General features: G+C 39.7%; 1 protein-coding gene across 8 annotated transcripts in view; it reads left to right on the top strand.

The window, feature by feature from the left end:
• The window catches only part of LTBP1 (latent transforming growth factor beta binding protein 1), a 185,766-nt gene that overhangs the window by 157,701 nt on the left and 13,998 nt on the right, over positions 1-14,067 (top strand). For 7 of the 8 annotated variants that reach the window (XM_068185291.1, XM_068185292.1, XM_068185290.1 and 4 more), the window contains 5 exons: positions 4,708-4,890; positions 6,180-6,266; positions 8,609-8,737; positions 10,077-10,217; positions 12,504-12,674. In XM_068185291.1, coding sequence (XP_068041392.1) covers positions 4,708-4,890; positions 6,180-6,266; positions 8,609-8,737; positions 10,077-10,217; positions 12,504-12,674 — 711 coding nt within the window. The remainder of the gene's footprint in view (positions 1-4,707; positions 4,891-6,179; positions 6,267-8,608; positions 8,738-10,076; positions 10,218-12,503; positions 12,675-14,067) is intronic. The other variant, XM_068185289.1, reaches the window with a different exon arrangement.

The following is a 14,067-nucleotide window of genomic DNA, read 5'->3' as shown; positions in this document are numbered from 1 at the left end:
ATTCTCAGCCCTGTGATCTTCGACATCTTCATAAATGACTTGGACACAGGACTGGAAGGGATACAGAGCAAGTTCACAGAGGATACAGAACTGGGAGAGGCTGTTGACTCCCTCAAGGGCAGGGAGGACCTGCAGAGAGACCTCCACAAACCGGAGGGCTGGGCAATCACCAGCTGTATGAAGTTCAACATGGGAAAGTGTCGGATTCTGTACCTGGGATGGGACAGCCCTGGAGGTATGGACAGGCTGGGGAATGAGATGCTGGAGAGCAGTGCCATAGCAAGGGACCTGGAGATCCTGGTTGATGGCAATTTGAACATGACTCAGCAGTGCTCTGGCAGCCAGGAGGGCCAACCCTGTCCTGGGGGGCATCAGGCACAGCATCGCCATGGAGATCTCCACTAAGGTACCTAGGCCCACTTAGATACCTATAGCTAATTTAGATGTTGCTTTCTCCTGACTACATGAAATACAGCCAGTTATTTATGGCAATATATTTAACAGTAATTGATGGAATTTATAAGTCAAAATCCTGGTTTTGGTGTCCAAAACCATAAGTCCCTTCTAGACTGATAAATATTGAAACAAAATCAATCCCCCGTGCAATCTAACCAACCACCAGCACAAAAAATTTGAGGCTGCCAAATAGTAGTTAATAAATTTGATCCAAAAGGTTCCTTAAGGCTAGAAATTTGGTGCATGAGTACAGATTCTGAATTTCCTAAACATTATGGGCTTTCTAATTGTTCAGTGAATTTCAGTTGTCTGTGGATGAAGTCTTAGCTGTAAGTTTTACATGTACATCACCTGCACTAATCCCTGAATTGTATATATGCATGTATATTTATATGCACTGTACATGCTTGTCACGTGTGGAGCCAGCTGAGAAATCTAAACACCCTAACAATAGGCACATAACAATATATTTTTATTGTATTCTTGAAAATCAGATTCTGAAAGTGAGAATTGTTACTAGAGCTGTTTGCTCAGAGTCATCTGAGTCTTTGCTGAGTTTTTAGAAGTCACAAAGCTATAATGACTATTTTTCATTTTTGCAACCAGTTTTCTGATTGCATCTGTAAGTGTTGTTGGTACACAGTTGCAGTATTTAAGATCCTGTTCGTTCTATGGTTTGGTTTTTTCAGATCACAGTTGTTAACAGAACACTATTTAGGCAAATATTTCAGTGTATGCTGAAGTCTAAGCATATGCTAATCTATATTATCTACTGAATCCTATATTACTGATGTATGATTATGCATCAAACATATTGTAGGATTAAGGCTATGCTAAGGTATATAAATCTGCTTCTAAGAAATACTTCAGAATCCAATTCAGCAGCAACTATACAGAATTTCTCTCATAGGCTGTTAATAGAACAGTTATATCAAAAATGTGGTAAAATTGTTTTCCTTTACCAGCATGCCTTAGGTATAGAGATATTTTACATTTTCTAAAAAAAAAAAAAAAAGGAAACAATGATACAAAAAATAAGCATTCATTTTCTGTCATATTTTGTCAACATACCTAGTGAAATCACTTTCAGAAACAGCCTGTTTACTAAATAGTTAATAATCTATGACAGAGAAATTATAAGCTTGTAGACATAGACTGGTCTTAGTTTAAAAATAATAAGAAAAGATTTGTGTCTCATTTGCTTTCCAAACATTCATGACACCTTCTTGACTAACCCTTACTCACAGCTGTGTAAACAGCCATTTAAGCTGCTGAAGATATAATGGAAGTAGAAACCAACGCATCATGTGTAAAATGGGAATAAACAAGGACATGATGAGACTGTCTCCCCTTCCTCCCAGGGCAGCTTCTGATGTTCTTTCTCTGATAAACAGCATGAAAACAGCCATGCTTTCTCTTCTTATGAAGATTTGGCTTTAATTCAGTTAGACAGATGGCAAATGGCCAAGGAAAATGTATAAATTGGTAACTGAAGTACTGCTCTCTCACCTTGGAATGGCAGATTTAGTTCAGCTGCATTTCTGTGACGTGATAGTCTTAATATAGTTCCTATTGGATAGCAACTGATACCACAAAACCACCTCAATTGATGAAATTCAACACATTATGGAAAATTGTAATTATCAGATGAGGGTTGACCACAGGCTAAATTAACAAAGCTGAAATCAGCAGCCAGCTGGGTGTATCCTTTAATGTACAATTTAGTTATATTGGCAAAACTGCAAAGCCTTGTAGGTGGCAACATTATACTTAATTTGAATGGAGGTGTCTGCCAGCCCCTCAGCCTCCCAAAACTGAAGTCACTTTTCTGAGGAAAATAGAAGTAAATCCAATTGTCTGTGTCTAATTAGAAACCAAAAGAACTATTACACATGTTCATACTATTGAAGTTCAATAATAGGCAATCCATGCTGACATTTTTATATCTGCTTTTCTCCAAATGGATCTAATATTTGCATGCCCAGTAAAGTTTCCGTGTTCCATCTGCCTTGGGAAATGTGGGTGGGCAGTGATAATAGGATTGAAATAGGAAGAGCTGGAGTTTATTTAATTCCTTCAGCATTTGTTAGACATCACTATCTTCAAGCTCCCACTTCACAAACACTTCTTAAGTGAGATCTTAAAACCCACACCAGAGTTGCTTGCCTCTTGTTTCAAAAGTGATTCACTTTTTTTTCCCCAAGTTCCTGCCAAAGCTCTCTGTTCAGGCAGGCTGATCATCTTCCCTCTTGAGATCATGGCTCCCATCTTTTGGCACATGGGGATGGCCTGTTCCTGCACCTTTAAGATTTTCTTCCTAAAGTGCATCCAGCCCTCCCAGACTCTTTTGCCCTTCAGGACTGCTGCCTTAGGGAGTCTCTCAACCAGTCTCCTAAAGAGGTGAAAGTCTGCCCTCTGGAAGTCCAAGGTGGCAGATCTGGTAGCACCCCTCCTCACTTCCAAAGAATCACAATTACTATCATTTCTTGATTGCTTTTCCCAAGACAGCCTCTGACCATCACATCACCCGCCAGTCCTTCTCTGTTCACAAACAGCAACTCCTGTGGGGCACCTCCCCTGGCTGGCTTCCTCACCAGATACGTCAGGAAGTTCTCTTCCATGCACTCCAGGAATCTCCTAGACTGTTTCCTCTCTGTGTTGTATTTTCTAGCAGACAACTGGTATGCTGAAGTCTGCCACAACAGTAAGGGCCAGGGATCACAAGACTTATCCCAACTGCTTTTAGAATATTTCTTCTGCTTTTCCCCTGAGTCTTACTCATAAACACTCAACCCTAACATCCTCATTGTTCAACTCCACACAACTGAGACACTCCCTAACACACAGGGCTACTCCACCGCCTCTCTTTCCTTGCCTATCCCTTCTCAAGAATTTACAGCCGTTCATTGCAGTGCTCCAGTTGTGCGAGTCATCCCACCATGTCTCTGGTAACAACTCTATTACAGTTGTCCTGCTACACCATGGAGCCAACATTTGTTGCAGTAGCATCTTGAAATGCTCTGCCACTCTGTAAAATAGAGGTTCTGATTCCTGCCTCAATAACTGTGTTTCTTGAGACATATCTCATGCTTACCTTATTGTGCAAAAGCCTGGGTAAAAATCAGTCAAATCTCAAAGAGTGAGAAATCAGCCAGCATGCAATAATTTTAAAATACTTTTTGTGAGTTAAACATTTGTTACGTACTAAGCATAAAGAATTTCCCTAGATAAAAAAGAAATTAACTAGTCACCTCAAGATTTATCTATCTCAAATTCCTGAATAAAGTTTTGAGTTTGATTGATAAATGTGAGTATACGTAATTTTAAACTTGGTGGCTTTACTGATGACCTGTGAAAAGTTGTTCATATTGGTCAAGTGTGAATAACAATTTTATGTGGTAGTTCCCACTTCCGAGCCCTTGATGATAATTTTTGTGAAGTGAAATATTAGGTAGACAGAGTTCTGCAAACACAGAAGCTTTAAATAGGTATTTCTTTTCAAAATCGCTTCTTGGTGTATTTTAGGAGTGTTTTGCTTTCAAAAGGTCTTTGACTATTATAGTAATAGAGTATTTATTGGATCTATGGGACAGACTATTTTGCCTCCAGTCCATATAAATATTGTGAGAGGACCCACTCAGTGCTTAAGGCAATAAATCTGCCTTCTTGGCTGGATTCCTATTTTAAAGTAAAACACAAGAGTCAGTTAACTTGACAGCTGTATTATATTCCTCTGCTTACCATGAAGTCAGTAAGTTACTTTTGCAAAAATCATAAAGGGCATTGTATTCAAATGTGGAGCATGCTTTTTCACAGTGAAATTAAAAGGGGCTGTAAATACTCAATCTTTTGAAAATTGAGTGTTTTCAGGTCATGCCTTGGCTCCTTTATCTGAAAAAATGAGATTGTAGCATTTGCTTACCTCTGCAAAGAGCTTTTGGATTCATATATGAAGAGCATCATGTCAAAAACTGGCCATGTCAATTAGTAGCAGAACATGAGAGCAGGTACTTCATGCATTGCTTGAAAATGATAGAAGTGCAAACTGAAGGAATCCTTTTATGGCCAAGTTGGAGAAGAGGTCTGAAAAAGCCAAAGGGAAGTCATCGACTTCTATCAATCTTTCTAATGTCAAAAAGTTAAACTAAAATTTGTACTTAACCATTTTCTTCTCCGCTCTTTTGACCTCCTGGAAAAGTGACTTATTTCATATGTCATCTTGTGTGGTTTATGTTTTCTTTTCTACCTTAGAAATGCCAATAGAGGCTGATCGACAGGAAGATGGAAAGAAGGAGTGCTACTACAATCTCAATGATGCTAATTTCTGTGACAACGTGCTTACATCCAATGTAACCAAACAGGAATGCTGCTGTACCTTGGGTGCTGGTTGGGGTGATAACTGTGAAATCTTCCCATGCCCTGTTGTTGGAACTGGTAAGAGGAGGCCTTCTGTCCCTTTGCAACCTTTTGAAGCATTGTGTTTGTGTTAACAGAGCGTGCTTTGCCTTCAGAGAAGGGCCGCCCATTAAATCCCATATTTTGTAGTATTTAGTCATGACTTATCCATAGGAACCCTCCACAGAGGAAAGGGTGATAAGAATAATTTGTACCTGGTGTAAATCCATTGGCTTCTCTGCTGTTGCCCTAGGGATAAAAAGAGCCTGTTACTGAATAGTGATTTTAAGCAAATATGGATTCTCACAAGAGCTTTTACCAGATGCTATGGTAACATGTTAGATTTTTTCCACAAGCTGGAAAACGAAGGTAACCATAACAACATTTTTGAGACTGCAGTTATTCTTTGTAATGCTGTTTCTACAGCACTACAGCTTACCAATATATATTATGGCATTAGTTTTACATTTTGCAACTTACTGAGCATCAGTTAATAATGTTCTCTGTAGACTATTGTTTAACCTCTAAATATTAAATTAGACAAACAGAGCCATGTGATATTTGTCACAAATTTTGAAAACAGTACTTGAAACATAAACAAGGATGGCTGAAATTCAGAATCCAGCTGGAAAAAAATCACAGGAGAGAACGTGTGTAAGCCTTGAGATTAAATGCTAAAGATTACTTTTCACAGAAATGCATCCTCATGCTTAATTCCTGTTTTAACTATACCTTAGAATCAGTCAAATTGAAATGAAATGCAAAATGAAAAAGGGGACTCTCTGCTTGGATTGGTTTGTTTGATTCTGTATAGTCTCCAAGACAATTGAAATAATTTCTCTCTGTAATGCACACCATGTTCTCCTGTTGCAGTCAATTAGTGTTTTTCCTGTATGAGGACTGAAGAATGTGGAGGGGGTTTGTATCTCAGTTGGAGTATGCCTAGATTACAGCTTGCAGCATAGGTCAGAGAGGCCCATGCTAGCTTTAATTAAGATAATTTGGCTACTGGTATTGTTATAACTGCAGTGCACCATGAAACCTAGTAAGGACCACATTCTCCTGCCAAAGAGCAAGAGAAATGAGTTTGCCTGGAGCTATGTGATGCTGTGGGCACCCCAGTGAGGATTGTGAAAGCTAGCTCTGCAAACTGAGAGCAGGGGAAAGTCAGGCTGTGGCATTTAACATCCCCCATTAAACTAAAGGTGTGTATGATTGCCTGATAGATGTAAACAAGGCTAATATCTCAAAGTACCCTGAAATACATGTAACACTACATATGTGAATACCTTCTTCTTAAACAACATTTTTTTTTCTTTCTCTCCCAGCTGAATTTACTGATTTGTGTCCTGAAGGAAAAGGTTTCATTCCCTCTGGAGAATCATCTTACGGGCTTCTTGCTCAGAATTACAAAGGTCAGTACTGACTGTATTAATTTTAATTATTTCAGAAGTTCTGGTAGTTGATTGACTAGAAATGTGAGCCAGGAATGTAAGCATACTAATTCAAATTTTATTAGGTGATAAAAACAGTTTGTAGCACAAAACATTACTGAAAATCATCATTCTACGGGTTGTTAAGAATGCCAATGACACAGTCTCTGTAATATTCTGGTTTAATTTCTACTAAGGGCTATATACTGTGAGAATAGGTGCTGTGACCACAAACCACAGATACTTGTTTACAAATTGAATACAATGCCAGCTTAAATTTGTAAATATATTATGAGGAGTTGGAAGAGAGGAAATAGTTCTGTTGAACATTTGGCCTGCAGGGGTGAATGAATATTAAAACTGAAGAGAAGTTCAGCAACGATATTTTCATTACAGAACTTCATGTAATAATTACTGGTGGTAGTCCAGTTGTAGTAAAGAAATCAGAGTGATAGAAGTTGGTGAAGGTGGGTGGGAGGGAGCCGACATCACCAAGAAGGAAAAGTGAGATCAGCAAAATTTCTTTTCAGTTTTGAGAAGTAATCATCAATATTAATAATTTTTAAGACTGTCCTGGAGCTCATCTTAAAGTCTCTGGGAGTATTTTTGTTTAGGGATTGTTTAAGGGTGTTTATCTTTACAGGTCTAAGATTTCTGTGTATATTCACAATGGGTGTTTGGAACTTGTTGTGTGTGCAGCATATCCAAATTCATCTCAGATAAAATCTGTGTTGTTTTTGTGCTACCTCAGGGTTAGTAATATCTCTAGCTGCTATAAATACTGAAATGTGGAAATAGTTCACCTGGAAATATCTTCCACAAATCCCTGCCATAATAAGACTTTTTCCCTTTTTAGTAAATTTATATTGTGAAACCTTAGGAATGGCACAAAGGACAAACACTAAATAGATAATTAATTTTTACTAATGTGTTCTTTTCATAATGTGATCTTTCTCTGTTACACTAACTTAAATGTTACTGTTGCTTTTGTCCACAAGCTTCTGCTTGTAGGAGCAATTCCTGTGTTCTTATTGGAATTATTTGTCAGACATGAATAGCCTGCTAGCCTTCCTTGGTTTTGCTTTCAGGTTTTCCCATTTTTCTCCAGACACAAATCTGTGTTCCACAGGAAAAAGACAGATGTGAACATGACATTTCTTATTAATCTTTGCATTATTCTTGCTGCTAAACAGTCAAAATATTTAATGTTTGTAGCCACTTAGTGGCTGGAAGAGTGGATGTAAAAATAGTTTTCTAGATCTTTCAGTTCTTCTGGAATAAAGCATTTGAATGATTCACCTTTAAAACTACTGTACAGTTGGAAATGACAGCTTTGGTATAAAATCTGTGGTGCCCCAGAATAAATGGGGAGTAAATATATAAAAGACAGTGAATTAAAACAATTGGTATTGAGAGAAGAATAACCTACTTTAAGTTGTGCCTTTTATTGCCATTTTTACTACGAACCTAGCTTTAACATATTACTCTAAGTAGGTCTAGCTAATGAAAAGTAGTCTGGAAAAAAGGAAGTGAATGGAATTCCAACAGTAACAAATACATAAATATAAGACTGGGAAAAAATGTGTACAACTGTGAAAAGCAATGTATGAGCTGGCATATATTTTCCATGAAACCTCCCTGAAAACGTTTAGCCTCATTTGAAAGCATGGTAGATTGTCTTTGTCAGCCATCGCTAGTTCTGTTGTGATTGCCACCCTGTGTTCAGCCACAGACACAATTGGTCCTGTGAGGGGGAAGGCTGCACTGAAGTTGTGCTTGGAGCAACAAAGCCATGAGCAGTGCAGACAGGAAGATTTCCTACTGTGCACAGCACAGTCACCAAACTCTGTGCAACGAGAAGAGCAGTCAGAGAGTCCATCCGTAAGCATAACTGCTTAGTTAGTTTGGTAACCAGATGGTGTGCTTAAATTAGATCCATGGTGGGAATACCTTCAGTAAAGCAAATTATATGGGAAAATACAGGCTGTATTGTTCATCTCTTTTGCTTGGAGTTAGGAGCAATGTGATACCAAAGGAATGAAATGGAAACTGCAGATTATTCCAGTTTCTGTGTACCACAGGACTTAATTCTGACAAGGAGAAGTAATGGTCCACCAATTTTTCCTTTTCCATTCTGGCTACGTAGCCTCTTCCGCACCAGTTGTCTCATGGTTGTTTTTTCTGTGGATATCTGTACTCCTGGGATTTTCTGTTTAAACTGAAGTTTGCTTGAACAGAGAAGTTTATAGAATTTATTCCATCTTGCTTGTCTATGTGACATCACAATAAAAATGGTAACACGGCCTTTAATGTTTTCTCCCCAGATGCTGATGAATGCCAACTCTTTGGACAAGAAATCTGTAAAAATGGCTTCTGTTTGAATACGCAGCCAGGTTATGAGTGCTACTGCAAGCAAGGCACATACTATGACCCTGTTAAGCTCCAGTGCTTTGGTAAGTTTATTTAAAGTGGTCTTGTCACTATAATGGTATGCAGATGGGCAAAACAAGCAGACAGGAGTCCTACAGCAGGATTCCCATCAGAGCTGTGGCATTTCCAGTAAGGGGAGAAACACTGGGCCTCCGGACTCCTGTAGCAGTTTTGTAAGACGCATTGGGTCATTTCCCTTTCTTCTGCTTGGCTGAGCAACAATTCTGGATGACATAGCTGTGGCATGTAGAGCAGGGTTTGCTTTATTTGCCTCCTTTTTCAGCAAATTACTCCCAGGAGTTTGCATCTCCAGAACAGCCTTTTGTGATCCTTTGAGTGCATAGTCAAGAGCTGGTGCCAGCCTTAATGCAGGCAGCAAAAGTGATCAGAGGGGGTTCCCTCCTTACATGCACACTGCTGCTTACTCTGCCAAGGAACAGTTTAGCCTTCTTTCTTTGTATATGGGGTGAGGAGTGAAATGTTGAAGCTCACCTTTCATTTGGTAAGAGTTCTGGGTTTACTATATTAAATTAAATTAATGCAGAGGGGTTTTTTTGTTTGTTTATTTCAAGGATAGCTATTTTCCACAAGGAATTAATATGCAATGTGAAATTACAGCTGAGGTCATTGATAAGCCCATTTTAGCCTGCACAACCTTGTACTCCTTTGGTTCTGGTATTCAACTGAAAATTAGTCACGACCATGACCCTGGCTTTTGCTTTGTAAGCAGAGAACCATGCATAATGTGCAGAATAGCATAATGAAAGGAAGCAATTTTTGCAACTGCAATAAGAGAGCCTTTTACCTTGGGATTCTATGATTATTCTTTACAAAGGGTGGGATTTTAACTGATTAAATGTAATTTATCTGAAGTGGCCTTCCCTTCCCTTTGAGCTAAATTTCAGCTTTTGCTTTCCAAGACAAACTAAGAAAAATAACTACCATGGCTAGGTAAGGTGATCCCTTCTTCTGACAAGCTCACGAGGAATCACTAAGAGTATGCCCGCCTCTAATGCCTGCTGGTATTGTTCTGTAGGGAGATGAATGTGGGAATCAGTGGTAGCTATACTGTGTGCAGGGTAATCCTGGCACTGCAACCTCTCCAACAAGCCTCCTTATCCTCCCTAGTACTTCTCCGTACTAGCTCCCTAAGACTTGAGGATCAGAGGTTAGCATCCTTCAGATGTCTGTCCTTTTCCATGGGCACAGGCAGGATTTTTTTGCCAGCAGTGGGTATTTGTGGTAATTTACAGAAGGCATACAGGGAAGTCTGCTCGTAATATAGGAAAAGAGAAACATAGATTAACACAATGCAAATACTTTGTGCTGGCTTTCCTTGATACGTTTCCTTCCATTTTAAAGACACGGATGAATGTCAGGACCCAAACAGCTGTATTGATGGCCAGTGCATTAACACAGAAGGATCTTACAACTGTTTCTGTACACACCCAATGGTTTTGGACGCAACAGAAAAGCGATGCATCAGACCAGCAGATTCAAGTGGTATGATCCATTATACATATTACTGAAGTGAGTACACCTCTACGAGGTGGTGCTGACATGGCTACAGACCCAAAGTCTAAGCTTAGACTGGGTCATCCTTGGATGAGCCTGCTCTTCTGGAGGATTTTGGAAGGCAATGCTTGGACCATCATCTATTGATCCAGAAGGCATCATGATGTAGGACTCCACAGTGCTCCACTTTGCCTATACTGACAGGACATTGCTGGAAGTATTGTGAGATTAGGCTCAGGCTGAGGAGTCTTCAGCCAGTTCACCAGCTCTGCGTCTGCCTTGTCCAGCCTTGTAGGTAATGAGGCACAGCCTGCTTGCTGTCTCAGTAAGGCTGGGGTTTGGCTGTATGCAGGCTAAGTCTCAAGATTCAGTTCTACCAAAGTAAAATAAAAACAGGAATGACAGGGTATAGGAGGAAATAGCTAAAATTGTATGTGTGCTTTCAATTGATTAGCTTTGAAGGTACACTGAGCTCACAGTTTCAAGCTGTGGGCTTCAGGGTCACTGTTAAAGTAACTTTTGTGTTTTCTTTTAATTTCAGTAGACACTGATTTCAGAAAAAAAGTTAGATATTATGAGATTCTTGGAAACGTCTCAGAAATCCAGAGCATTATGCAGTCTGCACAGCTTTGTCTATGCCACTCATGTCTTCGAATGAAGTGTTACAATGGGTTTGATTTAATGCTGGCACTGTATAGCCATAAATCCAAAGCTCTGGTTCCTGCAATTTGCAGTGAGTTTTCCTGAGATGCTTCTGTAAAAGGAAATGGGAATGCAGACTGAATGCCTGCTTTAGTCACTCAAAATTTTAAGGCTGATATTTTGAGGAGTAATGTGGTCGCCCTGTTGTGTGGAACTGTGAAAGAACCATAGCATTTCTATTGTTCAATCTTCAGTTAAACAAACCAAGAGCAGGATTGTCCTTCGGGTTTATCTAGGATGTGAAGAGAATGCAAGAGCCCAAAGGGTCTTCTGTCATGAGACATTCGGCTGACACAACAGTGATCATCTCAGCCAGCACAGAGCGCTCAAGCCTTGTATCCCTACTGGCAATGTCCTCCTCACACAGAGCGGGAGGGGGCAAGCTGGTTCTTTTGCTGCCAGCAGAATTTGGAGTCAGTTGCAGAGACCCACTGCTGCTTTTCACTGCATATTCTGGCAAGCTCAGTAGAATAGGTGTCTTAAGTTGTGATCACCTTTGTGGTTTCAGAACTCAGTTTTGCTCTTGAGCAAAACTCTACTCACCCATGCATAATGTAAAAATGCAGGAAATTGATATGCACAGACAAAACAGAAACTTGTTTTGTGTCTACACTTATTTTTCACTTTGTGTTGGAACAAAATCAAAACCTTGCAGATGTCTTCACAAAACAATTGTGCTGGGGTTTCTATATTCCAAGTGGAAGATTAAGTTTACAGTTCCTCTCCTTCCGATCAGCAGTGATCAGAAGTTGCTGGGACTGGGAATGGTTTCTTCTGAGATCTGTGTCAAAACTATTATGCCTCTGAAATATTCCAGCCTTGGAAAAATACAGATTTTTGTTAATGTTCATAAGAATGTGACAGTAGTTCACAGCAGTGTTCTGTCTTTAACAGTAGCTGTAAGTGGATGATTAGAGACCAGGAGGGCAGATAAACAATACTTCTCTTCCCCCTCCCCAGCACTCTCTCAGCCTCCAGCTATTTTCAGCTCAGGGGATTTCCTGAGACTGATGTAGTTTGTCTGTTTAGTTAATGGGATTCTCTCTTCCAACTATTTGTCCAGTCTCCCAGGGAGCCCATGTAACATTTTTGTTCAGCTCTGCCCTAGTTGTAAAAGTTCTTTCAGATGCATTGACTACAATATAAGAAAAGCAAAATAACAACTTTAAAAGATCCATTGTGTGGATGGAATTCCCCAAACATTCACCTCTCTCCCAATGCTGGTTTTTGTCAAGCTCTGTTTAGTTCCGTGGGAGCCGAGCTGAATCCGTGTTAAGTGCTCAGCAATGACTATGATTTAGAAAGATCTGGTTTTTGGATATCCAACACAATGTGCTTTTGAATTGGCCTAATGTGACAACTCAGAACCTTTTAAGATTTTTCCAAAGCTGAACATTCAAGGGATGAGCCACCTCAGGCACTTAAAAAAGGTCATGACTTCTAAGATTAAATTTGTATTCAGCAAAGTCTAAGTTATTTTTCTAATCTAAATTTATAAAATGTATCATTATACCAGTGTCTTATTTAAATAACAGCGCTGTGATGATGACCTAATGCTGTCTTCTCCATCAGAACAAACTGAAGAAGCTGAGGTCTACCAGGACCTTTGCTGGCAGCACCTAAGTGACGATTTTGTCTGTAGTCGACCACTAGTTGGAAAGCAGACCACGTACACGGAGTGCTGCTGCCTGTACGGGGAGGCCTGGGGCATGCAGTGCGCGCTGTGTCCTATGAAGGAGTCAGGTAAGGAAACGCACACGTCACTGCTCGGAACCTAACCTGAAGCACTTCATCGCTTTAATCCCTTGCGTTTGTACCTGTGCCAATAACGTGAGAAAGAGCAAAAAACCCCTAGCCCCTCAAGTTAAGAGAAATGGGCTACCAGTAAGGACTGAAGAATTTCCAGGGAATATAATTTAGTGTTAAAAAGAAAGCTGGCTGTTGTATTTTCAAAAGACTGTATTTTGTTTACGTGTTTGGGAATCAGATACTCTTCCATGATATTTCAGGTAGAAGGTGTTACTTGTGAAGACTACAAAAGCTGAATGGATACAGAGAGAAATGTCATTGACACACAGATTTATTTCTGGGGACTGGAGAAGGGGCGAGTGGAAGCAGCATAGGTATATGTCATGCTTTGCCTGAGCTACATCAGCCCTGGTTACACAGTCTGATGATATGATACAAACTTCTCACCCCCACCCCGTATAAACTGTTCCAAGGTCTAGTTTGGATGCAGCTTTTTTACTATAAATGCGTCTTTCAGTGACATATCTTTCCATGTAGGAATACTGACCTGCACTAGTAAAGCATTTTATTGTGGACATTCCTGAATTTTCACTTGGGCCTGAGTTACTCTAATGGTAATGTTGTGGCTAAAGCAATACATGTTTTACTTGTAGGAATAACCCAGGAATTAAAAAACTACAAAGAGGAGCTCAGTGAAGCATTAATGTGGTTGTTTCTGTTGCTTGGTTGTATGCTTTTATAATTTACTTGCAAGGTCCTTGAACCTGTTCTTAGATATCTTTACTTGTTTGAGTTTGCTTTGGAAATGCAGCAACTAAAAAAAAAGCATCTGATTTTGATGATTTTGGCTGGAGTAACTGCTGGCTGATGCTTACCCCAGGAAGAGACTGAAGAAGGAAAACAGGGCATGACAGCAGCTTGATTTATAAGATTTGGAAATCTCTGGAATGTCTTTGTCAGAACAAATCTTATATGAGGACATCAAATTACTATACCTGCTAGAATAACAAATGCAGTGGAAAGAAATGTAATGTTGCCCTGTATTTGAAAGATAAATACAGGGCAACAACAAATAGCAAGAATCGTTGCTATGGCCTGGATCTCCTCAAGTGGAAAGACTGAGCAGATTAAAGGAGTTTGTCTTCGTACAAAGTTCATCACATGGTGAGAGTGACCCATCTGTGTCATGCAAACATGCAATCCTGAGGGAGCAAAGAAGAGCTGTTCCTGTTAGAGTTAAATTAGGTACAAGATTTACTTCTGGAGATTTCTAGCTAGGTACATTTAAAGCAGGATAAATCTGAAAAGAAAGAGAGAAGGACCACCAACATGGTCAGGCAAAGAGAACCTGCCTCACAAGGGAAGATGAAAAATTTCAAGCATAGCT

This window comes from Anomalospiza imberbis, chromosome 3 (assembly GCF_031753505.1).
Source record: "Anomalospiza imberbis isolate Cuckoo-Finch-1a 21T00152 chromosome 3, ASM3175350v1, whole genome shotgun sequence".
In the NCBI taxonomy this organism is placed as follows: domain Eukaryota; kingdom Metazoa; phylum Chordata; class Aves; order Passeriformes; family Viduidae; genus Anomalospiza; species Anomalospiza imberbis.
Note: the sequence above shows the minus strand (reverse complement) of the source record. Positions and strands in the feature narration are given on the sequence as shown.